This window comes from Natrix helvetica (genome assembly GCF_964273705.1).
Source record: "Natrix helvetica genome assembly, chromosome: 8".
Lineage (NCBI taxonomy): Eukaryota > Metazoa > Chordata > Lepidosauria > Squamata > Natricidae > Natrix > Natrix helvetica.
Genome location: NC_138559.1, coordinates 8,219,853 through 8,247,436, shown reverse-complemented (window position 1 = coordinate 8,247,436; position 27,584 = coordinate 8,219,853). Strand labels below are relative to the sequence as shown.

The window sequence follows — 27,584 nt, the reverse complement described above, 5'->3', positions numbered from 1 at the left end:
ATATATATATATATATATATATATGTGTGTGTGTGTGTGTGTGTGTGTGTGTGTGTGTGTGTGTGTGTGTATGTATGTATGTATATTTGAATTGCTACATACTAGTAACATATTGTGTGTATTTTAATTGCCACATACTAGTTTTATATATACATATATAGATATAAATATATAGATATAAAACTAGTATATAGCAAGTGAAATATGCACACACATACACACAATACACTGCTAGTGTGTAGCAATTGAAATTGCTGCATACAACCTACACTGCAACTGTCATAAATATGAGTCAGTTGACAAGCAGCTGAATTTTGATCATAAGGTCATAAGTCCCTTGTTCAGTTGAATGGTCAATAAGTGAAGTGTTGTAAATCAAGGACTACCTGTATGTAGTATTTGGGGGAGGGGGGAAGGATTATCCTTAGTTCACCCCAAGCAGAAACCCACAAGAGCCTAAAGGAAATGCTAGATTCCAATAAAGTTTCTGCTCAGACCTGATTAGTGTCTTCCCTGTTGGCTGGCTGGATAAATCCCTGCACTTTTCTTGGCAAGATTTTTTGGGAAGTGGTTTGCCATTGCCTCCTTCCTAGGGCTGAGAGAGAAGGGCTGGCTGAGAGTCAGAGCTGGTTTTCTGCGTGGAGCAGGACTCACTGTCTCCCAGTTTCTAGCCCGATGCCTTAACCACTGCACTAAACTGGCTCTAAATAAGCCACATACCAACTACTGAAATATTTACAGTGCTAATCCTTACTAATACTGTGCCACAGGTTTGGCTAATTGAGCCATACAGGCAGGTAGACAGGACAGGTACAAAGGCAAAGACAGAAAATATTTGAATCTAATGTCTATGGAGATTCTCAATCATCCAGGTTGTTCCGTGTGTGTGTGTGTGTGTGTGTGTCCCAAAAAGAGGCAACTGGCTTTCCTTTTTGTTTCATTTTGAACAGAAGAAGCTTCTTGGGTGAGAAATGAAATGCTTTCAAAGAAAAAATAAAAACCAAGGAAGTGCAGTTGCCTTTGGGGGGGGGGGGAGGAAGCATATTTGGACAATCTATGAATTGTCTACCATCTCAATTGCAATAGCAACAGCACTTGGGCTTATATACTGCTTTGCAGCCCTCTCTCAGCAATTTACAGAGTCAGCCTCTTGTCCCCAACAATCAGGGTCCTCATTTTACCCACCTCAGAAGGATGGAAGGCTGAGTCAATCTTGAGCCGGTCAGAATCGAACTGCTGGCAGCCTGCAGAGTTGCCTGGCAAACTGCCTTCTAGCCGCTGTGCCCCTAATGCACAACATGCAGGAAAGGGTTTTAATTTCACCTATTATCTCTTAACTGCTGTTGACTTTGTGGGGTGGGTTGCTTCCTTATACCACATGAGGTTGCCATTGGATCTGGGTCAGAATTGCCAGTTGAGGCTTTCAAATGGGAGCCTTTCCTTGAAGGACTGGATTGCTAACATTCCAGGGGGGAGGAAAAGGGTATTTTTGGCCACCTCTGGAGTCTTGTAACCCAGACTTTCCTGGAGCCAGATGTTAAAGGAAAGGAAGAGCTCCTGCAGAGCTCTGGGCCAGAGGTGGAATTCAGCCAGTTCTGACAGGTTATGGAGAACCGGTAGCGGAAATTTTGAGTAGTTCGGAGAACTGGCAACTAGGCTGGCCCCACCCCCGCTGCCTCCCAGTTGATCTTCTTTTGTTGCCCTGAACAGGAGAATGGAGCTGGAAAGCAGGTTAATGGGGTAGGGAGGGAATGGGGGATGTTGCAGTAACCTTCCCCTGCCACGCCCACAAAGTCACCCACAAAGCAATGTCTTGCCCACAGAACCAGTAGTAAAAAAATTGAATCCCACCACTGCTCTGGATCCTTTCATTTGGCCTTTTCATGACAACCTTCTGAGCCCCCCATGGAGAAGACCCTTTCCTCCTTTGTGCTTGACAAAGGTCACCCAATGTTGCCTTTGTAGGGCAGGGGGAACTAAATATACATATTTATTGCCCTTATCACTTCCCTTCCCCATTTTTAATCTGGCAGTCATTGTGTAGTGGAAATAAATCACCAGTCGTAATTGCCCTGATTTTGCAGATAGGGGCTCTTACAATGTCTGCGTTTCCCTGGGTTTTCTCAAGACACCAAACTCCAAAGGAGCCTCACATTTGTGTTTGGGCTTAGCCAAGGAAAGCTTTGTAGCCAAGCAGACTTTTGAAGCTACTCCCTCTTCTATTCAGAGCCTGCCTGTCCCTACAGGACAAGGACAAGTAAGTTACCCAGGAGTCAGATCAGGCAGGCCGAGAGGCTTTTTCTGCAAAAAGCAGCCCAGGCAGTTATTTGATACAAACCCCCCCCCCCCTAATTTTTAGGAGCAATCCTAGAAAAGCATCTGGTGGGGCTTGGTCCCTTTAAAGCAACCCCAGGCTGGGAAAGCAGGAGGTAAAAGCAGGAATGGAAAAGCTTTTGGAGATCAGCTGCAGAGAAATCTTCCCAGATGGAAATATTGGATCACAAAGGGTTATACTTGACTTTATCTCTATAACTGAGTCCTTTGGGGGGTGTGGTGTGTGTTTGTGTGTGCTCTTTCTGCTTGTCTGCCTTAAAACAGGGATGGTTCTATTGGAAAGAGTGGGGCATCGGATTGCAAAGGGGGATGATAAACAATTTTAAGGAGTATAATATTCTTAGATTAAGTTCACTGGCAGTCTACTTTAAGGATTGGGCTCTGTGTGTAGTGCATTGAGTGGATGAGTTGCATAGAAGGGCTTTCCCTTGACTTAATAATAAGGAAAACATTGGCAATGTTCACCCAACAGGCTTTGGAGGGCACCTAACCTTTCCAGGTGGGGAGGGAAGCAAAACAATTCAGGCTTAAAGATGGTCTGTTTGTGGGAGAGAGAGGGAAAAAAACTGCCTTTCTTATTTTTAAAAAATAACTCCAGGTGGCAAACATATCTAATCCTCCTCCTTTCCCCCACAACGACCCCCTAAGAGGAGCTGAGCTGGGAAAGACTTGAGTGGCCCAAAGTCACCAGGCAACTTCCACACCTAAGGCAGGATTAGAACTCAGTTCCCTGGTTCCTCTCCTGCCCTTGACTGCCTTGGATGGGAATGGGAGTTCCAGCAGTTCGGCAACAGGTGGCGACAAAGAAGGGCCCCCAGTCCGAAAGGCTACCTGGACTCAATCTGGCCCTTAGCTGGGGACTATGGGGATTGTAGTCAGCACAACCGGAGGATGTTGGGTTGTGTCAAAGCTAGTTTCCGGGAAAGGTAGAAGGGGGAAGGGAGTGTTTATTTTAGGGGGAAAGTGGAATGCGTGTCTGATGAATAAACGGATTAAAAATCTTTTTAGTCAATTTGCAAAGGATGCTGCTGGTTTTTTTAGTCCTTGGCCAGCAACGCTATCACTTCCAGAAATCGGAAGCGATTGACTTCAGGAGCTGTGGGTGCTTCATCGCTGGAGATAGGAAGAGACTGGAGAAGTCTTTGTCTGGAATCGTAGAAGGTCTCCTGCTTGAGCAGGGGGTTGGACTAGAAGCCCTCTGAAGGTCCCTTCCAGCTCTATTCCGATGGAAGCTGCCCCAGAGCCTCCGGCTTAGCGCGTCCCCTCCTCATTTGGAAAGGCTTCCTCGCCTCTCGGGCGCTCGCCTCCTCATCCTCGCCAGGTGGGGCAGCGAAGGGCGGGAAAGGCGCGGGGCCAAGGCGAACTTTCCTCTTGGCTCCGGGCGGCGGCTTCTGGGGATGGAGCTTCGCCTGAGCCGCCTCGCTTTCCCAGCGCAGGAAAAGAAGAGACGCCAAAGGGGGAGTTCCAGGCCAGGCTAAGCGGCGGAGGGAAGGGCGCCTCTCCTTGCGCGCCTCTGCCGGGATTTCGGGCTGCCCGGGCGGGCTCAGCAGAAGCGGAGGGTGCAACCTCTCGGGCTCCGCTCAGCGCAGCAGGAGGAGGAAGAAGAGGGAGGAGGAGGAGGAGGAAGGAGGAGGAAGAGGAGGAAGAGGAGGAGGGAGGAGGAAGAAGAGAAGGGGAGGGATTAGGAAGAAGAGGGGGGAAGGAGTAGGAAGAGGAGGAAGAAGAGGAGGGAGGAGGAAGAAGAAGAGGAGGAAGAAGAGGAGGGGTGGAAGAAGAAGAGGAAGAAGAGGAGGAGGAGGAAGGGGAGGAGAAGAGGAGAGAGGGGGGAGAGGAAGGGGAGGAGGGAGGGCACCCGAGGCACGGGACGCTCGCCGCGGAGCGAAAACCCCGTCCCGGACCGCGGCGGAGACGCCCTACGGAGTTCCTTCGGCATTCCTCCGCCCGCCCGCCTGGCTCCCCTGCCGCCTTCGACTCCTCCGGGGCGGTGGGGGCGTCTCCTGGCGGCGTCCTGGGAGCCCCTCCCGTTAGCAAACGCCCCGCGCGCTCCGCCTAGCAGGTCGAACGGCCGGAGGGGCGGCTGGAAGCGCTCGCGTGGTTCCTCTCGCGCGGGGCTCGCTTCGGGCTTTGCAGCGGTCTCGGCGGCGCATTGGTGGCGGAGTCGGAAGCGGCGTCGGCGGCGCCTCGCTCCTTTCGGGATGTTTCCCAGGCGGGGCGTCTACCGGTTGCCTCCTTGCAGCCCCGGCGGTGAGTGTGGGGTCGCCTTCGGGGCAGCCTTTTCCCCCTGCCCAGCTTTGCCTGCCGGACTCCCGGCTCTCCCGTGCAGCGCGCCCGGGACTGCTCCCTTCCTGGCCGAGCGCTTGGAATCGCCGCTGCCTCCCCGGAGGGAGCCAGGGAGCCTGGGCGGCGATCCTGCGGGTGGGTCTGCTTCCCCCCGGTTTCCTGTAAAGTTTCAGGGTAGCTTTTCTCTTGCTGGAAGACTCCGGAGCCGCTCGGTTGCGGATGGGCGGCTGATCCATATAAAATAAGCGAATATTTCATAAATGAATAAAGGCATATATCTATATCTGTATGTATCTCTCTCTTTCTGTCTGTCTGTCTGTCTGTCTGTCTGTCTGTCTGTCTCTCTCTCTATCATCTATCTATCATATATCTCTGTGTGTGTGTCTGTCTGTCTATCCCATATATCTATCTGTGTGTGTCTGTCTGTCTGTCTGTCTATCATCTATCTATCTATCTCATATATATGTCTGTTTGTGTCTGTCTGTCTGTCTAAAGTGAATAAAGGCATGCTTTAAAGATGGGAAGGCCATTCCACGCAGAGCAGTGGAAGAAGGGGGGGGGGGGGAGAGGCGCATGGGATGGCTAAATCAAGGGCGTAAAAACGTGCCTCTTCCACAGACCTTGGCTGCAACTATTCCCATTTTCCAGCAGCAGCAAATGATTGGGTGGGAGAATAATAGGGCTAAGAGAAAAGCAGATTGAGGCACCTGGGCTGCTGGCCTCCTTCAATTAGATTGATTATAAAGCTTTTTTTAATTGCCCCAGCTGCTAACAGGATTCAAAATTCAACCTGGTTGAAGCCATTAGGGGCTCAGGATTGTCCTGAGTGAGATCTGAGGAGGTCTTGGTAGATGAGCTCCCAAGAATGAGCGTGCAAGCGATGGCCCTGAGATGAAACCACACAGGGTGAAATGTGGTTGTTTCGTTTCCTGGACCTCTTTATCAGATGGAGATTCACTTTTCAGTGCCTGATTCACACATGTATGCTATGTATTGCAGGGCACAGAAATCAAATCTGACCCCCTTCCTCAGCACATCTGCTCCAGGATTGCATGGGGGAGGAAACACCTAAAGTCCCGTAAAACAGGGCAAAGATGCTGCAGTGTGTGAGCACAAATTTGATTGGTGTATTCCTATTTAAATGCCCCCCTGCCCCATCTCAGGAAAACTGTGAATCTGGGTTGCGCACAACAACTACAAAATGTTATTTTAAAAAACAAGAAATCCAAAGAATTAAAAATTGTGATTAAAAGGCAAAGCGAGAGCAGCAGATCTTACAATGGAGCCAACAACTCACCAGTTTCTTATGCCCCCACCCCCCAAGCCTGATGGCATAAGTTACATTTCTGGAAAATCAACAGGGATGGAGCCTCCCTCGTTTGGGAGGGGGGGCCATGATCTATAAGGTGGGTGCATTGGCAGGAAAGCCCATCTCCTATGTCCCACCCAATATAGCTCTTTTGAAACCTGTGATTTGTGGCATGTTTTTCCTGCCAGTTTGCTGGGTTCAGCTGGAAAACAGCTATTTTCTTTTTTTTAGTGGGAATACAAACATTTCATTTTCATTATCTAATATGGAAAAGAAGCAGCTTTTTCAAAACAGTTTGTGGAAAGAAAAAAAAGGGTGGGAGATTAGGCCAGTGGTGAAATTATTATTTTTTTACTACTGGTTCTGTGGGCATGGCTTGGTGGGCATGGCAGGGGAAGGATACTGCAAAATTCTGGGAATTTGTAGGACTGCACATTTTAAATTGAGAAAGATTGCCTTATAGCAAGGGTCTCCAAACTTGGCAACTTGAAGACATATGTGACTTTAGCTCACAGTATTTCATGATGGCTGAGGAATTCTGGGAGTTAATGTCCGTAGAAGTCCCCCTTGGCTTCTCATCTTGGAGCCAGATTTATCCAGATTTCTAGATAACAGTAGACTGCCAGTCCCATGGTTGGAGATCCAATCACAAGGGTCATCTCAAAACTTTGATCACCAGTTGATTGGTGTGGCCTAATCCAGAGGTGAAATTCAGAAGGTTCTGACAGGTTCTGGAGAACCTGTAGCGGATAATTTGAGCAGTTAGGAGAACTGACAAACATCACCTCTGGTTGGCCCCAGAGCAGGGTGGGAATGGAGATTTTGCAATATCCTCCCCCCCCCCCCCAGCAGGAGTGGGGTGGGAATGGAGATTCTCTATCTGGCAGGTTAGCTAGGCAATTGGGGGATTTGAAGTCCACACTTCTTAAAATGCCAAGGCTGAGAAACATTGCTGTAGGATAATCCTTGAAATAATACCCTGAACACTTTGAGAATTCTACAAGATAGTTTTAATATACAGACGCTTATTCTGGGAGCAGCATAGCTACATTCTTAAGGAGAAACCACAATAGCCTCTCTCCCTTCTTACTTTTCTGTTTACTTTAAAATTAAACACTTGTTAAGAATGTCTTCATAAAACAAGCCACTTGCTAATAAACCTCACTGTTTCTTGAGCAAGTTCAGCTTATAAAGGCTCTGAGCTTTAACCAGTTGCTTGAGTTGGTATTTCTAGTTGAAAACCTGCACAGTAGTGTAAAGTTCTGAAAGCAGGAGTCTCTGAGTAAACTTCCAGGTTTTTTTGCTTAATTGTGTTCCTCATTCTCTGCCTTCTTTATGCTAACTCAGGGGTCAGCAACCTGTAGCTCTGAAGCCACATATGGCTCTTCCATCCCTCTGCTGTGGCTCCCTGTCGCCGATCAGCTCCACGATAGGGCTTTCAGTTAGGACAGGTAGAGGAAAAAGGACGCCGTGCTAGGAGGAGACTCTATGGGGTGGGGGAACCAAACTTCCGTTCAGCTCCAGAATTGAACGGGGGACTTCTGGTTAGGACCTTTGTGGCTCTTTGAGTGTTTAAGGTTGCCAACCCTGTGCTAACTTATCATATGTACAATAAAGCTTGAAAGCATTGTTATCACTTGCTAGCAAAAGGGTGAACATACACTCTTTGGGGAAAGTTTTATTATTCCTTTTGATCTCCTCCTTACGTTATACCACAGATTGGTATCAGGATAACTAATTTGAGTAAAATTGGGAAAAAACTGGTCTCGAGAAATGAATAGAGATGGTCTTACCACCCCCCATTCATAAATGAACCCCCAAGTTTGGAAAATCCATTTACTCTTATAGGATTCTTAAAGATGCCATCAACTGAACTGCATATTGCATAGATAGCTTGTGCGCCTATATTTAAAGTAGTACTAAATCTTATAAAAAGTTGTAATTCTTAATTGCAGGAAATGTGCAGTGGGCCCCTTCTAGCCAGCATGTGTTGTAATGCTTGTGCAGTGCAGATTTCCTGGTTCAATTTTTAGCATTCGCTTTATGGACTGTATTTGCTCATTGCTGACTAATAGTCTCTTACAGGTTATCCAGCCATCAACGGGACAATGTAAGTTCTGAATTCATTACTGGCATATCAGAACAGTGTTGGATGAATGACGCTAGAAGTTCCAATTATACATATAGCATGGAAGTACAAAGAAGGAACTTGGGCTGTGAATTTTGCTATTGGCCAAAAATAGCTGTTCTCATGTGAAAATTTAATTGATGGATCATAAATCATAAATAAATTGGGCACCATCTAACAAAATGAAATTCAGTGGTGAAAAGAGTAAGATTCTACATTTAGGCAAGAAAAACGAAATGCCCAGGTACAGTATATAGGTGGTACCTTGCTCAATAGCAGTAACTGTGAGAGGGATCTTGGAATCCTAGTGGGTAACCATTGAAATAGGAGCCAGCCGTGTGAAGCAGCTGCCAAAAAAGCCAACACAGTTCTAGGCTGCATCAACAGACGGATAGAATCAAGATCACGTAAAGTGTTAATACCATTTTATAATGCCTTGGTAAGGCCACACTTAGAATCCTGCATTCAGTTTTGGTTGCCATGATGTAGAAAAGATGTGGAGACTTTGGAAAGAGTGCAGAGAAGAGCAACAAAGATGATTAGGAGACTCGAGGATAAAACATATGAGGAGCAGTTGCAGGAACTGGGTATGTCTAGTTTAATGAAAAGAAGGACTAGTGGAGACACCATAGCAGAGTTCCAATATCTCAAGGGTTGCCACAAAGAAGAGGGAGTCAAACTATTCTCCAAAGCACCTGAGGGTAGAACAAGAAGCAATGGGTGGAAACTAATCAAGGAGAGAAGCAACTTAGAACTGAGGAGAAATTTCCTGACAGTTAGTACAATTAATCAGTGGAACAACTTGCCTCCAGAAGTTGTGAATGCCCCAACACTGGAAGTCTTTAAGAAGATGTTGGATAGCTATTTGTCTGAAATGGTATAGGGTTTCCTGCCTAGGCAGGGGGTTGGACTAGAAGACCTCTAAGGTCCCTTCCAACTCTGCTATTGTGTTGGTTGTGTTGTATTGTAATGTATTGTATTATATTAAGTGAGTGTTTGTGAACTGTCTTGCAGGGAAGATTGCTCTTAATGGTATTTTAAGGCCTGTGTGCAAAAATAGAATGCAATGTCCTTTGATACCGATCTGATATTCTTTTTTTGTGCTAATTTTTTAAATTTTATTTTAATATAAACAATCCATTTTCCATTAAACAGTGTGTCATCTGGGTACAAATATTTTGTGCCAACAATTAAAATTTACAATCATATTCATTGTTTGATCTATTCTTAGCTTAATTTCTAATACCTTAAATGTCTGATACTATAACAATCCTCATCATGATTTTGTTTAACTATTAATTATATTGACTATTAACCCGTTTTCTATATTTTATACAACTTCTTCTCCGATTAATTCTCATGTCTGTTCTCTAACCACTGGTAAGATGATTCCCAATTTGTAGAATAATCAGTTTGCTCTTTCTCTTTGATAGCCAGTGTCAAATCTATTCATTTCTGCACATTCTAATATTTTCTTAATCACGTTCTCATCCGCAGGGATCTCTTCACTTTTCCAATTTTGTGCGAATACAATCCTAGCGGCTGTTACAACATGTTTAATCAAATATGCATTTTCTTTGCTATAGTTTTCTGCATTGGGGAAATTCAAATTGTTTTACTACCGTTTCTGTGGCCAGCTGAGCTTTGTGGGCGTGGTGTGGCTTGGTGGGCGTGGCTTGGTGGGTGTGGCAGGGGAAGGATACTGCAAAATCTCCATTCCAACCCCACTCTGGGGCCAGCCAGAGGTGGCATTTGCCGGTTCTCTGAATTATCTAAAATTTCTGCTACCGGCTCTCCAGAACCTGTCAGAACCTGTTGGATTTCACCCCTGGTTTTCTGGTAAAATCCCCAACAAAAATATTTTGGGTTTTAAGTCAATCTGTTGATGTATCATCTTTTCCAGCCACATATGTATTTCAGTACAGCCGGCCGTGGGCTTTGGGGATCTGTTGAGACCCTTGCAGTATGTCTAGAAGCCAGGTTCTTCTGAGACCACATGGACTCAGTGCTGGGAGCTTTTTCACGTTTTGGGAGGGGATTACAGACAGGTCATGTTAAGTTTTGTGGAAGGTGTGCCCCTCATATTAAAACATTTGGAAAAGCTGCGTTTGACAGAGGCGCTTCACAAAAGCCAGCCCCTCTGCCACTTGAACGTGGAGCCGCCTTCAAGAAAAGTTTGCAGCCCCTTCCTCATTTTCATCTCCAGTGATTAGAAATCTGGATTTGGACCAAACTTACATTTTTGTTTTTGCGTTTGTTTGAGCATGGCTGTTTTTTCATATTAATGCAAGGGCTTAACTGTTCCTGGGATATCTTTGCTCTGCTTTGGGGGTGGGGGTCTACCCTTTGTAGCATTGTCCATATCGTTCCAACTGTTCAGGAAGTGTGAGCCTTTCCTGTATGTATCTCTTCCTGTAGGAAGGGAGGGGGAGGGAGAAGGGGAGGGGGAAAGAGAGAGCTTTTCTAGGTTAGCTTTCTGCCTGCACTCACACACACACCCCGCGCGCCATGGGATCTCTGCTTTCGCACATAAAAACCTAGATGCAAGTAGATGGGGGTCATAGTTTTCATACCTTGTGCTAAGGCAGGCTTAGTCAATGAACTAGGACTAAATGACTGAACCGTCATTAGCTAGATCAAACATGCTAAGTCCAAACAAACAAGCCACGTTATGGTGCAGTGTGTTATGTTAACCAAGCCAGTGAATGGGGTTGTGATTGCTTTGTTGTTAGATTTGTAGCCTGGGTTTTCTGCAGCAGCAGCATAAGGCAGCTCAAGGCAGCTCAGTGATGAGATTCAAAATGTTTTACTACCGCTTCTGTGGGCGTGGCTTGGTGGGCGTGGCATGGCTTGGTGGGCGTGGCTTGGTGAGCGGGGCAGGGGAAGGAGACTGCAAAACCCTCATTCCATTCCGATCAGCTGGGACTTGGGAGGCAGATAATAGATGAGGGCGGGGCCAGTCAAAGGTGGTATTTACTGGTTCTCTGAACTACTCAAAATTTGCGCTGTCCTTTCTCCAGAACCGGCCAGAACCTGCTGAATCCCACCACTGGTAACATGTCCCATGCATCTTCCTTCCAATTACTCCACAATAACCACCCTGTGAGGTGTGTTGATCTGAGAAAAATTTGACTGGCTCAAAGTCGCCCAGCTGTCTTCCATGGCTGAGGGGGGATTAGAACTCACGGCCTCCCGCTTTCTAGCCTGGCGCCTTTGAACTGGCTTTCCAAGAACAAACTGGCAGTTGTAGATTAAGCTAAGAGAGAAGAGCCAGCATGGCAGGATTAAAACTTTTATTTCCTCCTCCTCCAACACCTTCATCATTGTGCCACGATATCCTTTGGGAAAAATATGATTACAAAATACAACAGAACATTGTTATTTAAATTGTTATTCTCATTTAAAGGAGAAGGCTGGGCTCTGTTTCTTGAAATAGAATGGAATGGAATAGAATAGAATAGAATAACAGTTGGAAGGGACCTTGGAGGTCTTCTAGTCAAACCCCCTGCTTAGGCAGGAAACCCTACACCACTTCAGACAAATGGTTGTCCAACATCTTCTTAAAAACGTCCAGTGTTGGAGCATTCACAACTTCTAGAGGCAAGATGTTCTACTGATTAATTGTTCTAACTGTCTGGAAATTTCTCCTTAGTTCTAAGAAATGGTTCAGAACTTCAAGTGTGATGGCCAAGCAACAAAGTTATAGTCCTGCAGTCATAAGTGGGAGGAGATGGGTGATAGGAATGAAAAGAAGATTAATAGTAATAGTAATGCAGATTTAGTGAATAGTTTGACAGTGGTGAAGGAATTATTTGTTTAACAGAGTGATGGCGTTTGGGGGAAAACAGTTCTTGTGTCTTGTTGTTCTGGTATGCAGTGCTCTGTAGCATCGTTTTGAGGGTAGGAGTTGAAACAATTTATGGTCCAGGATGTGTGGGATCTGTAAATATTTTCACAGCCCTCTTTTTGACTTGTGCAGTATACAGGTCCTCAATGGAAGGCAGGTTGGTAGTAAGGAGAAGGCTGGGCTCAGTTTCTTCAAATTGGCCGGGGTAGTTGAGCAATCGTAATTGCCCTTGGAAGTAGATCTTCTCTAAAGTCAGTGTCCTTTACTCCCGGGTAAAAGTGTACAGAACTGTGGCCTCTTAAGAGCATTTCCCAACTCCTGGGATGTCCGTATTGGGTTTTCATGCAGTCGGATTGAACGAGCAGGCTTCAACTGTAATTCTGTGCTGCCGTAAGAGACTTCACAGTCTCTGGCGGCAGCCCAACTGAGTGAGGATCAAAGCACCAACCTCTGTTTTCTGTGGGGCTTCTCTTTCCTTTCTTCCCCTTTTAAGTATTTGGCTGCCTTGTTTGGGGGGAAGAGGGCTGTTCACCCAGGGCCCATGATAACAGTTGATGGAGCCATACTAGTTTCACTGGTTGCAGTTATGTTCTAAATTGTAAAGTGATGGCAGATGTTTTCCTTCCATAAATAGCTACGTGAGGGCTGAAACTCTCCGTGAACAAAGCAGTTTTCTACACTTCAGTCAGGCTGCCCAGCTGGGGAAATTTATAGGAGGGCTACAAAAGCTGATCCTGGATGCCAAAAAGATATACATTTATTTATTTACTTACGTATTTATTTATTTAATCTAACATGTATTAGATAACAGGTATGTATGAACGTGGACAAGGAATGTGTACAAGTAAATGGGGACAGGGACGGTAGGCACATTGGTGCGCTTATGCACGCCCCCATATATGTTATGGTGTGTGTGTGTGTATGTATGTGTGTGTGTGTAGCAGTATGCTCCCTCCCATATTTGGGCATACCGGATGCTTTGACATAACACTTATTTCCTTGGCTCAGCTGACAAGGGAGGAGAGCTTGTGGCTTAGAGGCTAATACAACTGCCTACTGTGTAAAAACAGCCCAGGTTCACACACGAATAATGCTATTACCAGTGATGGTGAATCTTTTCAGCACCGAGCGCCTAAACCAGAATGCCTGTGCATGTGTGCACGCCTGAGTGCCAGAAACCTGAAGATCAGCTGGCTGGTGCGCATGTCCTGTTTTTTGGGCCATTTTGGGGACCGTTTTCAGGTTGATTTTTGGGCTGGTTTTGGGCCAAAAATGGTCTGAAAATAGCCCTAAAAACAGCCTGGTTCTTTGGCCATTTGGGGGGGGGGGCATTTTCAGGCCATTTTCTGTGCTCCGGCGCCTACGAAGTCCAGCTGGAAACCATGTGCATCAGAAACCAGAAGAGTAGCTTATGACGGTGCGTGTGCCAACAAAAAGGGCTCTCCGTGCCGCCATTGGCACGCATGCCCTAGGTTCTCCATCACAGCTATCACTATTATAAGGGTGTAGCAAATATTGAATAACTGAAGAATGAAGGATTGTGTGCCGACATAAATATGTATATGTACATTAGAAGCACATGAGTTTGATTAATGTAGTCATTCTCATTGGTATCAATATTATTTTTGTATCAAAATGAATGACACTCAGATGCCACACTGTCCTTGTAACAATGTTGATGTATATTTAAAAATAAAAATAAAAACTTTAAGCAAAAAAGAAGAAGAAGGGGAAATAATGGTTTAGTTGCCAGTGGCTTTTTAAAATACTATTTACCAATGAGTTTTGAAGGTCTTTAAACTGGTCTTCTGGGCAAACTTCTCCTCAAGTTGTTGAAGGGAACCAAAGCATAAAAATAAAGCAAAACTTACAGCCTTAAAATAACACCTACTTCAATGTACTTTAGTTCAGTGTTTAAGATGTCTGGACTTCAACTCCCCATATTCCCCAGCCAGCATAGCTGGGAGTTGAAGTCCAGACTTGCCTTAAACTTGCCAAGAGTGAGAAACATTGCGATAGAAGAATAGCGTTTTTATTATTACGGTCAAACTAGAGGTATAGACAAAAGCACATTAAAAAAAATTAAATTGAGTAAAAACAAAACAGGACAAGTAATTAAAATTGATAAGCAAAGTGTGTCTCATTTTTACAAGCAATATTTAGTTGCTCCTAGGCAACGTGCCCCATTGGGTCATTTTTTCAATGATATTTCCTTATTAAACAGAAACAAACCGTTACTGAACATTGAAAATCAATTTCATCACAAGACTGCAACAGCAGTCCACTAATGCAACTGGCCACTGATAGCCACGGTTCCCCAAATTTCATTCCTTCATGGATTTGGGGTGCATTCTTTATTGTAGCCCATTGGAAATAGCTTGGCTCAATAAATCACTTGCCAGCGGGTGTCGCACATTGGCAGTTTTGACACATATTTTGAGTGACAAGGAGCCGCAGGTTGAAAGCCGCAGAGGGATGAAAGAGCCACAGGTTGCATACCCCTGACCTGGAGGGGTGAGAATTTCCCGAGACAGAAGGAAATAACCTCTCATTTAATGAAGGAATGCGGGCTTTTTAAAAGGCTGAGATGGAGCACAAATACATATCATGTTTCCTCACCCAAAATGGCAATTTGGGAACGATGTATGGGTTGAGCACTGTGCATTCATTCTCTTTGTAGACACAAGGCGGATGTCTTTGAGTAAACGAGTGTCACTTCTGCTCACTCTTGGCATAGCTGTCTGTCAAGGTGGGAAGGAATGCTGGATGCCTTTTTTAAAAAAAAATCAGACCTCAACTGATGCAATCCAGGAGTGTTCATTGCTAGAAAGGTTACACAGCTGTTGGCTCACTAGAAAGTAGCATTGGGTTGAGATTACAAAAATAAGGATTTCAGAAATTCCTGCTGGATAGGTCAGCTGATTGGAAGTAAGATTGGGTTCCCCCTGTTTTTTAAAAAACCTGATTTTATGTAGACGGTTCAACAATGGAGGAAATCCTTTTGTAGAGTTTGAATTAAATCATCATTTGAAGTTCTAATGTTGTTAGTTATGAAGTCGTGTCCGACCCATTGCAATCCCAAGGACAATGTCCCTCCAGGCCTTCCTGTCCTCTACTATTTCCCAGAGTCCATTTAAGCTCACGCTGACTGCTTTGGTGACTCCATCCAGCCACCTCATTCTCTGTCGTCCCTTCTTCTTCTTTTGCCCTCAATCTTTCCCAGCATGAGGCTCTTCTCCGGTGGGTCCTTCTTTCTCATCAGGTGGCCAAAGGATTTGAGATTCCTCTTCAGGATCTGGCCTTCTAAAGAGCAGTCAGGGTTGATCTCCTCTAGGACTGACCAGTGGGATCGCCTTGCTTGTCCAAGGGACTCGCAGGAATCTTCTCTAGCCCCAGAGTTCAAAGCGCTCAGCCTTTCTAATGGTCCTACTTTCACAGCCATACATTGCAACTGGGAAAACCATAGCCTTGACTAGACACACTTTTGTTGGCAGGTGATGTTTCTGCTTTTTAGTCTGCTGCCTACATTTGCCATCAGTTTCCTCCCCAGAAGCAAGCCTTTTAATTTCTTGGCTGCAGTCCCCATCTGTGGTGATCTTGGAGCCCAGGAAAATACTACCTCCATTTCTACCCCATCTATTTGCCAGGAATTGAGAGGGCCAGTTGCCATGATCTTAGTTTTCTTAATGTTGAGTTTGAAGCCAACTTTTGCACTCTCCTCCTTCACCCGCATCAAGAGGCTCTTTAGTTCCTCTTCACTTTCTGCCATTAGAGTGGCCTCATCTGCATATCTGAGGTTGTTGATATTTCTCCCGGCAATCTTAATTCCAACTTTTGATTCGTCTAGCCCCGCCTTTCTCATGATGTACTCTGCATATGTTAAATAGGCAGGGAGACAGTATATAGCTTTGCCAGACTCTTTTCCCAATTTTGAACCAATCAGTGGTTCCGTGTCCAGTTCTCACTGTTGCTTCTTGACCCACATATAGGTTTCTCAAGAGACAAATAAGTGGTACTCTCATCTTGTCAAGGTACTGAGGATTTAATAGTTGCCAGCTGATGTAAAGTTGTAAGCTGTAATCAGTAAGCTAATGCAATGTGGCTGATTCAATGAGGCTGATTCATTGCAACTATGGTATCGCCTCTTTAAGACTCTGGGGGGGTCCACACAAGTCATTTACTGTTTTAAGAGGAGTCTATATATAGGTGGTCATTAGAGGTTTCTCTCTCTCTCTCTCTCTCTCTCTCTCAGCATGTATTCAGTTCTCTCCTTGTGTCTGTAGTGAATGGTAAGGGAATTTATCTCCTTCATGTATATGTCTGTATATATTTATAGATAAACCACTATTAATTGAGTAAAGCTCTCTATGCTGTGTTTTTGCCCCTGAGTTTATCACATAATACTAGTCACGCTGCCAAAACTCTGACAGTTGAAGAACTTGCTACAATTTGTTGTGATCCACACAATCAAAGGCTTTAGCATAGTCAATGAAGCAGAAGTAGATGTTTTTCTGGAACTCCGTGGCTTTCTCCATGATCCAACGTATGTTGGCAATTTGAATTCGGCAATCTTTGAATTCCTGCCTGTACTTCTGATAGTTCTTGATCCACATACTGCTGGAGCCTAGCTTGTAGGATTTTGAGCATAACTTTACTAGCATGTGAAATGAGTGCAATGGTGCAATCGTTTGAACATTCTTTGGCATTGCCTTTCACTAAAGCCCATGACTAAAAGCTGCACTCAAAATTCAACTCTTATCTGTTGCATTATTTCACTAACGATGTTTGTGCGGTAGAGAGGTGTCACATTTCTATGCGATTCTGTTCTCAATTTATCTGTCATACCTGGGAAATGTCTAAGGCGGTTTTTAGGTTCATTTAGATAACATTTGTAGAACAGACTGTGCTCGGATGGGATTTTATGATTCACTTCTTTTATCTTAGACAGAAATGAGACTCGGTCTGGATTGCCAGAAAGAAAGTATTCAAAAACGAAAACAAGCAGAAATGTATCCAAAACGGAGCTGAGTAGAAAAAAATTGAAATGATTCTAAAGCAGGATAGGTAGAAGGTGGATTATGGTAGTGCAGAGAAGTGATCCTCAACTTGAGGATATGTGGACTTGAACTCCCAGAATTCCCCAGAATGCTCAATTTCCAAGGAGCTGAAAAAGATACCAGTAGACTGAAATATTTGGGTGGGGGAATAACAATAGCACTTAGACTTATATACCTCTTTACAGTGCTTTTACAGCCCTCTCTACATGGTTTACAGAGTCAGCCTCTTGCCCCCCAACAATCTGGGTCCTCATTTTACCCATCTAAGAAGGATGGAAGGCTGAGTCAACCTTGAGCCTGGTGAGATTTGAACTTCCAAATTGTAGGCGGCCCGCAGGCAGCAGAAGTAGCCTGCAGTACTGCACTCTAACCACTGCGCCACCGTGGCTCATGAATGCCTTGAATTGAGAGTGTGTCTAGGAGAGAAGTCTCACTGCTTCACTGGGATGGTTGTATTGGGAGGTTTGCACGAGACCCTTCTTCTTATCACCATCACCTCTGTATTTTAAACACAGGAGTCAGCAGCCCAGAGCCCTTAATTTCTAGTCCTAATTTAGAAAACAGCCTGCAGGCAGTCTGTGCAGACATGGAGTGAGGACTTCTGCTCCTTTCCCATCATAACCCATTCTGGAAGTGTAGAAGGGGGGGGGGGGGGAGAAAGATTTAAGATGCACATTGTACTTGAATCCTGGTTTCATTACTAACTTATTTAATAAGGCACCATCAGCAGGGCTCAAACAGTACCTAGTAAGCCACACTACACTTTCCTTACGAAAATGCATGAGTAGAAAGAAAGAAAAAGAAAGAAAGAAAGAAGGAAGGAAGGAAGGAAGGAAGGAAGGAAGGAAGGAAGGAAGGAAGGAATGAATTTTCCCTCTATTTTTTCTGCCTGTTTCCTTCCTCCCTGTTTGAGACCAAATGGTAGAGTGGGAACAGAAGAGCTGGTACCTTTTGCAATCTAGGGATATGGTGTAATTATCTATCTATCTATTTCTTTATTTAGTTCGTCAAACATGTACGAGATAGCAGGTATAAATATAAACATGGACATGAACACGGGAAATGGGTATGAATAAATAGGGACAGGAGGCAGGGTGGTGCGCTTATGCACGCCCCCTTACAGACCGCCTACGGTCTGACCTAAGCGTAGTACAAAAAATTGTCTGCTACAATGTCCTCCCTGTCAATGACTCCTTCAGCTTCAACCTCAATAATACACGGGCAAACAATAGATACAAACGTAAGGTAAACTGCTCCAAACTCGATTGCATAAAATACGACTTCAGCAACAGAGTGGTCGTTGCCCGGAGTGCACTACCTGACTCTGTTGTTACATCTTCAAATCCCCATATCTTTAAGCTTAAACTGTCTACTGTGGACCTCACCCCATTCCTCAGAGGTCCGTAAGGGGGCGTGCATAAGCGCACCAGCATGCCTACCATCCCTGTCCTATTGTCCCCATTTATTCGTACTCATTTCCTGTGTTCATGTCCATGTTTATACTTATACCTGTTATCTCGTACATGTTTGACAAACTAAATAAAATAAATAAAAATAAAACGATCTAGAAGCACTTCCCCAGGGATAATTTCTCGGGAAGCCTCTCCGGGCTGCCTTTTCCACTCTTCTGGCCAGACCTGGCTGCTGCCTGAGTCATGTACCTGTGAGGAATATTTTTGGAATGCAAATGTTGCCAGGAGGTTCCTTCGGGTGGCTGATCCCAAGCTCTTGGGGATCATTAGCATGGGGAGGGGCTGAGGCATGGCTCTCACCTGGCCAGCCGCTCTATTTGCATAGTTTCAGTGCATCCTTGGTGGAAGGGGAGTGGCTTCCATTCATCAGTCTCCATTCTCCTTTGCAGAGAGTGTCCGGAGAGCAGCTGAGAACCCTGTGGTGTTAACCTCAGTCAGCATGTCCTGGAAGCTGCAGATCACACAACCCCAAACTCGGCTCAGCCTGGTTCTTGGACACCAGATGACCGTAGGGAATGATAGATTGGCTGAGGCTGGGTCTCCAACGGATGCCCCTCCCCACCCGCTGGCTTTCTTGCCCATGAGTGGGCGTCTTCTGAAATCCGAATCGGAAGATTCCGGCGTGGAGTTGGCCAGTGGCGACCACGTCCCTTTGACTCCGGTGGAATCCGAAAAAAGCTTTTCTCTGGATTGCCTGGATGGAGATGATTCTGTTCCAGCTATTCAGGAGGGTCATCCCCAAGAGAGGCCAGAAGTACTACTGCCCGTTCTGGATTGCGCCTGGCAGGATTTCCGTGTCAAAAGGAAGCTCGGCAACGTGGCGCAGAGGTCCCAGAAGAACATCGTGCCTATGCCCAAGAAGCCTACTCCAGATTTGGAGAAGCTGAAGTCCTGCCACCACCCATGCCAGCCAGGGGTTCTGGATGAGGCTTCCGGAGGATGCAGTCAAGCTACCTCAGGAGGCAGCACCGTTGAGGAGGAGAAAACAAAAGAAGAGGTGAGTGTTGGAGAGATGCCGCTTGGCCTGAGGAGTCTTCTGAAACTGCTCTGGTGGAGCAGGGGCAGCTGGGACTGGAAATGGAGGGGCTTTGCGGGGGCGTTCCTGGTGATGGGCATGGTCAGAGAGCCAAGGATCATTATTAGATTGGTCTTCCCTCTGGGACTACTCAAGCTCTCCTCCCACTAGCCAGGTGGGTTAGATTCGTATGGGAGATACTCTTGAATTCCACCTGTGAAGGTGCCTTGCATCATTGCCTCTTGCTAGAGAGCCCCCATGTTGTCACCTTTCAAAATCCCTGCAGGTAAAATAAACTCTTTCTCTGCTGACCTAGTTTGAAACAGAGAGTTATGATTCTCCAATAAGTACCACATGTTATAATAAACTTGTAAAGCATGCTGGTTACCATTGAGCAAATCGGACCATCAGTGGCTTGTTCTGTAAACCAGGTCTTCCTGCAGTTTCTGAATCCATATAAGCTCCTGAGATGTTCATGGGATATTTGCAGAGGCTGAACTGTTCATCCAGGATTCAGGTCCACTCGATGTGTGCGGGGTATGTGTGGAATGCTAGCACAAATTCCTGATGCCCTGGGATAAGCTGAAGGAATTGAGATGTTCAGTCTGGAGAGGAGACTTCGGGGCCCATGATGGCCATGTTCAAGAAGAGAAAGGGAAACTCCAGAAAAGGTGCACCAGAATTATTTTCCATTACCACAAGAACTAGGATCAGAAATTATAGCTGTAATAGTAATAACTAGTATAAAGTTGCAGCTACCTAGACTTGGTTTAAAACACAAGGATATTTTTCTGATGGTGAGAGCTGTCCGAGAAGACCAGAGTCTACCAACCAAAGGTATGGGTTTTCCAACAGGGGAAGAGTCTACTAAATAAGGCTGTGAGTTTCCCATCTCTGGAGATGTTGAAGATGTTGGATAGTTCAATTGGTTTTCCCGCACATTATGTGAGGGCCAGAGAAAATATTATTTCTGGAGAGCGTCCTGATTCCAGAATTCTGCATGATGTTCATTTTCTAGGCACAGCAGCCAGCATCCCGCCGCATGCCAGGACCGGGTCTACGATCCCTGGAGAACCTCTGTAAAACCATGGAAAAAATTGTGAAACTGCAGAAAGCCAACAAGGAAATCCAACAGGAACAACAAGTATTGGAATGTCGAGTCCGGACCTTGGAGAGCTGGGTCTGCACCTTAGAACAAGAGAAGGTAAGAATGAGTCATAGCTAATAAATTATAATTTATAGAAGTTGGTTCCCATTGCAGAGACAGAATAGCGGTGGGGGGAGAGAGAGGGAGAGATGGAGAGAAACACAGAGAGAGAAACACACAGAGAGAAACAGAGAAAAAGAGGAAGGGAGGGAGGGAGGGGGAGGGGTGGTGGAGAGAGAGAGAGAGAAAGAGAGAAAGCAAGAGAAAGAAAGAAAGAAGAAAGAAAGAAAAAAGAAAGAAAGAAAGGGAGAGAGAAAGGGAAAGAAAGAAAGAAAGGGAGGGAGAGAGAGAAAGAAAGAAAGAAAGAGAAAGAAAGAAAGAAAGAAAGAAAGAAAAAGAAAGAAAGAAAGAAAGAAAGAAAGAGAACGAGGGAGACAGAAAGAGGGAGAGAGAGAGAGTTTTGTTCAACTGGTTGATTTTCAGGGCCTAGTATGGATTTGACTCATGATTTGTTGCTTCCGTTCCATAACAGGTAGTCCTCAACTTATAGCCATTCATTTAGTGACGATTCAAGATTAGAAGGGCACAGAAAAAAATAGTTTAGGACCATTTTTCACACTTACGATCATTGCAGCCTCCCCATGGACAGGTGATCAAAATTCAGACACTTAGCAACTGGTTCGTATTTATGACGGGTGCAATGGCCCAGGATCAGGTGGCCACCTTTTGGCACCTTCTGACAAGGAAAGTCTCTCCTCCTAGATCCCACCAGTTGGAATTCTTTAACCTCAGTTGTCCAACCTTGGCCACTTGTGGACTTCAACGCCCAGAATTCTTCAGCCAGTTCATAGTGGCTGGGAGTTGAAGTCAACAAACCTCCTGCCTGATCAGGAATTATAATGAAGTCATAAAACCAGAAGATTCAATTTTTGCTGTCACATTTGGATGCCATGAATATTCTGAAAAGTCCTGAATGCCTTCTGGAAGGTTTGATTTTCTTCTCCCAGGAAGCTCAGCCAGTGTTTGATTACGATGGATAAAAGTTCTGGAAACTGAAGTCCAAAACCTACGGGGGACAGAAAGTTTAGGAAGGTGGAGCGGTACCTTTGTGGAAATTTTCTTTTTAAGGCTATGTTTTTTTTTAAGAAATGTGAATCCCCAGAATCCCCATGGCTGAAGAATTCTGGGAGTTGAAGTTCACCTATCTAAAAGTTTGCTGAGGTTCTGAGGTGTCATTTGAGGCAAACACGGTGATCTTAGCTTGCTTTCCTCAAAATCTGCAACTCACCTTCGGTTATTCTCGGCTGCCTGGAACAGGAATTGACTGCAGGGAGTCAATAATAGCTCCTGTCCAAAGTAAAGTGTTTGCCAGTGGCAAAATACAATATGGGGATCCATGGAGTGACTAAATATTTGGCAGTGAGGAAGGTCCTAGAGAGAGCATGAAGCAGACAAGGTAGTATTAGGTGTGGGAAGCTGAATTCCAGGCTGATCCAAAATCACATTTGGAGAAATTGTGTTCCCGTTCTGTGTAGCTGTTGGGTTACGTCATCTTATTTCATCTGCATGTATCGCCACCCAAGTTCCTCCTCTCTCTGGTTGTATTTTGGATGGATGGGGGAGCAGCAGGATAAAGGAATGATTAATTAGTCATCAGCAAAACATGTACTTGGCTAGTAAGGAAATATAAGTTCAGGTTTCTGGGGTAATCCTGGCCACTTTATTTGTTATATTCCTGCTGCTGAAATCCCACAGGTGTATAGCAAAGATTTAGATATAGCAAAGATTGCTTTTGACTCTCAAATTTAAAGAGAGTTTTTTGATTCTACAATAAGTACGGCATCTTCTAATATACTTGTAAAGCATTGGGTTTAAATTTGCTATTCGGACACTACTGATAAATTCCACTGTTTTAAATAACTGCAAGCTACAATATTTCAAGTCCTTTTTTCTATAGAAACGCTATCTCTTCTGTTTGGTTACTTTCTTAAGAGCCTATACTCCAATTTCTACATTGCCATGCTGGTTATCACTGTGCAAACCAGGCCATTAATGTCTTGTTCAATAAATCACCTTTTACTGCAGCGTGTGAATCCAGTGAGTGTTGAAGCGGCTCTGGATGAGGCTTCTGGAGGATGCAGTCAAACTACCTCAGGCAGCAGCATCCTTGAGGAGGAGAAAAGAAAAGAAGAGGTGAGTATTGGGAAGAACAGAAAGGGAAACTCCAGAAAAGGTGCACGAGAATTATTTTCCATTACCACAGGAACTAGGACCTGAAATTATAGCTATAATAATAATGGTATAAGTTGCAGCTATCTAGACTTGTTTTAAATATAAGGAAATCTTTCTAATGGTGAGAGCTGCCCAACAAGACCACAGTCTACCAACCAAAGGAATGGGTTTCCAATAGGACAACATTTTACCAAATAAGGTTGTGAGTTTCCCATCCCTGGAGACGTTGAAGAAGTTGGATAGTTTAATTGGTTTTCCCGCACATTATGTGAGGGCCAGAGAAAATATTATTTGTGGGGAGGGTCCCGATTCCAGAATTCTGCATGATGTTCATTTTCTAGGCACAGCAGCCAACATCCCGCCCCATGCCAGGACCGGGTCTATGCTCCCTGGAGAACATCTGTAAAACTGTGGAGAAAATTGCCAAACTTCAAAAAGCCAACCTGGAAATTCATCATAAATGCCAAATACTGGCGTGCCGATTCCACACCCTGGAAGAGGAGAAAGTAAGGAAAGTTATAGCCTATAGCTAATGAATTGTAATTTATAAAAGTTGGTCTCACCCTTGGAGAGTCAGAATAGAGAAGGGGAACCTTTCCAATATTGTGCAAATACAATTCTAACTGCGGTTAATATATGAATGATTGTGTATTCTCTTAATTATAAGTTTCTGGTAATATCTTCAGCAAAAATATTTCTGGCTTTAATTCAATGCATTGTTTTATCATCTTTTCCACCCATATCTTTACCTTAGTCCAGTAGTTCTTTGCTTCTCCACATGTCCACCAGAAGAAAGATACTTGGATCTGATACAGCAAATTTGTACAGATGCTTTAATGTAAATACTGGGGGAGTTTTCAAAGAGTTTACACATTTTGAGACCGATAGGAAGGCCGTGTGTTGTTTCATAAACTTCGTTCCCACTTTATGAAAATCCCAAAGAAGGAGAAGTAGCTGTTGGTTCCAACACGCAGAGAGATAATATCTGAAATTAATCATCTGTGTTGTGTTGAGCTCTGTTTGTGTTAGATTGGGTATTGAGAAGGCAGAGACAGGCTTGTGGTAACAACAGCTCTTTATTAACAGAAGAACAGTATGTACAATCCAGCAACTGCTTGGTCTGACAGCAGCCCTTTTATAGGGAGCTGTCAGACCTCTCAACCAATAGGATTCAATCTCTGTTCCCGCCTGAACAGAGGACCTTGGTGGGAACCATGGTAGATAGAATGAATATCTAACAGTTTGACTTTCAGTTAAGCGTAGTGCTGGTTTCTTTTGTGGGATTGTGACTGCAACAGGGGTGGGTTTCAATTTTTTTTACTACCGGTTCAGTGGGTGTGGCTAGATGGGGGGCATGTGATTGAGTGGGCGTGGTCAACTTGATATCACTCACACTCAGTCACATGACTCCCTCACCAAGCCATGCCCACTGAAACGGTAGCAAAAAGTTTTGATGGGGTGGGGTGGGGGTCTCCAGCCTTGCTAAGGGAGCACTTGCAAACTATCCAGTAAGGAAAAAAAAGTTTTTGTCCTCCCTGGCCTCCAGGAGCATTGCAGGTTTCAGCGGAGCTTGGGAAGGAAAAAATGCTCCCATTTTTGTGAAAAACGGGCTATTGTTCGCAAAAGCAGAGGCATTTTTCCCTTCCCCTAGCCCTGCTGAAGCCTGCAGAGTGCTTCTGGAGGCTGGGGGAAGGCAAAAACGCCTCCGTTTTTTGTGAAAAACGGCCCATCTCTGGGACCTCTCTGGGACTGGCATGCACACACCATTAAAAAAAGGGGGGGAGGGGAATTACATTTTTTCTATGGAGATTGTTCTGCGCATGTGCAGAACAGAAAATAAAGATGGTGGCGCCCAGGATACAACTGGTACGGTCATGTCTCCAGCCAAGTTACTACCTATTCAGCCAAACTGGTAGGAGCCCACCTCTGGACTGCAAGTCTCGGTATTCCCAGTTAACAGGAGGAGGAGGCTGCTCTGAGATACGAGTCCTTGGGAGGAAGGGAAGCATTGTGTCCCAGCCTTCATTTCCTTTTGGCTGCTTCCTCTCACTGTGTGGGTCTCTCTCTTCCAGAACAACTGCTCCCTCTGGGGAAGATTGAAGGGGCTGTTCGTGAAAAGGAGAAGGAGATCTCTAAAGCCTGAAGAAGTCATCCAACTCACAGTGACAAGTCACCCCAGTAGTGACACCACATCCCAAAGCAGGCACAGTTGGTAAGTAAGGAAATGATGCTGCATTTATTCAGATATAGGACTGCCCCCCTCTATCAAGTGCTGAGCCTTGGATACTGACCACCGACAGAATGTGGGGTCTGCTGCTGTTTGTGATAGATGTGAGATTAATAAGAGACCTTTTTAGCTCTATAAACTACTGGATTCCGTTCAGGTATAATAGGAATTAACACAATAGGAACCATCTTTCCAGACAATCTAATGCATGGCTCTACATGTTGTTGCAGGAAAAAAATATTGCAACATGCAAAGAGCAGAGCTTGCTTGCTTACCTGTCTATGTACTTATTTATATATATCCCACCTTTATTATTTTTATAAATAGCTCAAGGCTGCAAACATACCTAATACTTCCTTCTCCTCCTCCTCCTTTCCCTCCCCAAGAAACTGGGATCATTTGGGACAGTGATGGCTAACATTTTTTGGCTCCCATGCCAAAAGCGGGGGGAGCACAGGGGGGTATTTAGAGGCTTTATAGGAGCCTGGGGAGGGTGAAAACAGTTTGTTTAGCTCTCCCCGGAGGGCAAAAAATGGATCTATGGAGAACCCAGAAATTCAGCAGTGGTGACTTCCAGTTTGTCCGTGGGTGCGTTTTTTACCCTGAAGTCTCCAGAGGGCGAAAAACGGACCTACGGGGAACCTGGAAGTTTGGGAATGGTAACTTCTGGTTTGCTCGTAGGGCTGTTTTTTTCCCTCCGGAATCTTCAGGGAAGCCTCCTGAAGGCTCCGGAGGGCGAAAACCAGCCCTACGAGCAAACTGGAAGTCCTTTCCTGAATTTCTAGTTTGCCCATAGGGCCAGTTTTGAGGTGAAAAACGGCCTAAAAAGAAAGCCAACGTTAGTTGGACAGTGTGCGCATGCACACTGGAGCTGACATGGCAACGCCCCGCGTGCCACCTATGGTACGCATGCTGTAGGTTCGCCATCACGGGTTTAAGATGAGGGAGAATGCCATTCACTTGGCTTTCATGCCTAGAGCGGGACTAGACTTTCCAGCCTCTTGCTTCCTAGCCTGGTGCTTTAACCACTATCTCCCTACCCAACTTGCCGGCTGGGGAATTCTGGGAATTGATGTCCATGCATCTTAAAAGTTGCCGAAATTGAGAAATGCTGTGTTAGAGTGTGCGGTTGTGACAATTAAAGGAAATAGAAACAGTAGAGCCAACCCTTTGTTTTAATACAGCTGCTCGTTGCTACATACACAGACACAATATGTGCATTTATTGTGGGGGGGAACCATTAGGTGATGGTTGCAATGCTCTGAAAAACGGATCTTATATGATGTACTTTTGTATCTTTTGGTTCTCCTTCACATCTGTTTTTCCTCTTTGTAAACATGGGTTTGTATTTTACTAAGAGCCAGCACCAATGATAAGAGCCAAAAAAAGCAGTTTTGGACTGTAAAAATGCACGAAGTAGCTTTGTAAAATGTGATGAAAATATACCATCCAAAGCGCTAGTTAAGGAAAAGAAATACAACTCTCTTAGAAGTCTATTTAAAAAGTAGGCAAACTGATTTCATTTTGAGCTGAAATATTTCTCCCAGCACCATACCTTCCCCCCAAATTTCAGCAGGGATGGCAAAGAAATAGCAGATTGCTCTCCCTAGGCTTGGAAACATTATATTTGCACAAGTGCAGTATATGTGGTAACTTGCTCAATAGTAGTAACTGTGAAAGGGATCTTGGAGCCCTAGTGGACAACCATTTAAATATGAGCCAGCCATGTGCAGCAGCTGCCAAAAAAGCCAACACAGTTCTAAGCTGCATTAACAGAGGGATAGAATCAAGATCACGTGAAGTGTTAATACTACTTTATAAGCCCTTGGTAAGGCCACACTTGGAATATTTGCATCCAGTTTTGGTTGCCACGAGGTAGAAAAGATGTGGAGACTCTAGAAAGAGTGCAGAGAAGAGCAACAAAGATGATTAGGGGACTGGAGGCTAGAGCATATTAGGAACGATTGCAGGAACTGGGTAGGTCTAGTTTAATAAAAAGAAGGACTAGGGGAGGCATGATAGCAGTCTTCCAATACCTCAGTTGCTGCCACAAAGAAGAGGGAGTCCAACTATTCTCCAAAACACTTAAGGCAGGACAAGAAGCAACAGATGGAAACTAATCAAGGAGAGGAGCAACTTAGAACTAAGGATAAATTTTCTGACAATTAATACAATTAATCAGTGGAACAACTTGCCTCCAGAAGTTGTGGATGCTCCAATACTGGGTGTTTTTAAGAAGATGATGGATAACCATTTGTCTGAAATAGTGTAGGGTTTCCTGCCTAAGCAGGGGGTTGGACTAGAACACCTCCAAGGTCCCTTCCAACTCTGCTATTGTAAAAAAAATTTTTTTAAGTTCCGGCTATCAGCTGTGCCATGCGATTTCAAGCGAATATAAATTGCATGACACAGCTGATTGTTGCACACCTGACTACCGGTTGCCCAAACCAGTAGCATTTTTTATTACTGGTTCAAGTGAACTGGCCCAAACTGGTAGCATTTCACCCCTGGTGCAAACAGAACAATCTATTGTTTC

At 44.8% G+C, this 27,584-nt stretch overlaps 1 protein-coding gene across 1 annotated transcript in view; it reads left to right on the top strand.

Annotated features, from left to right (window-relative positions):
- The first annotated feature begins 4,172 nt into the window (after nt 1-4,172).
- The window catches only part of LOC309396045 (uncharacterized protein C8orf58 homolog), a 110,839-nt gene continuing 87,427 nt past the window's right edge, over nt 4,173-27,584 (top strand). The window contains exons 1-4 of the mRNA XM_081960785.1: nt 4,173-4,578; nt 18,817-19,424; nt 20,461-20,646; nt 22,675-22,782. Coding sequence (XP_081816911.1) covers nt 4,530-4,578; nt 18,817-19,424; nt 20,461-20,646; nt 22,675-22,782 — 951 coding nt within the window. The 5' untranslated portion in view covers nt 4,173-4,529. The remainder of the gene's footprint in view (nt 4,579-18,816; nt 19,425-20,460; nt 20,647-22,674; nt 22,783-27,584) is intronic.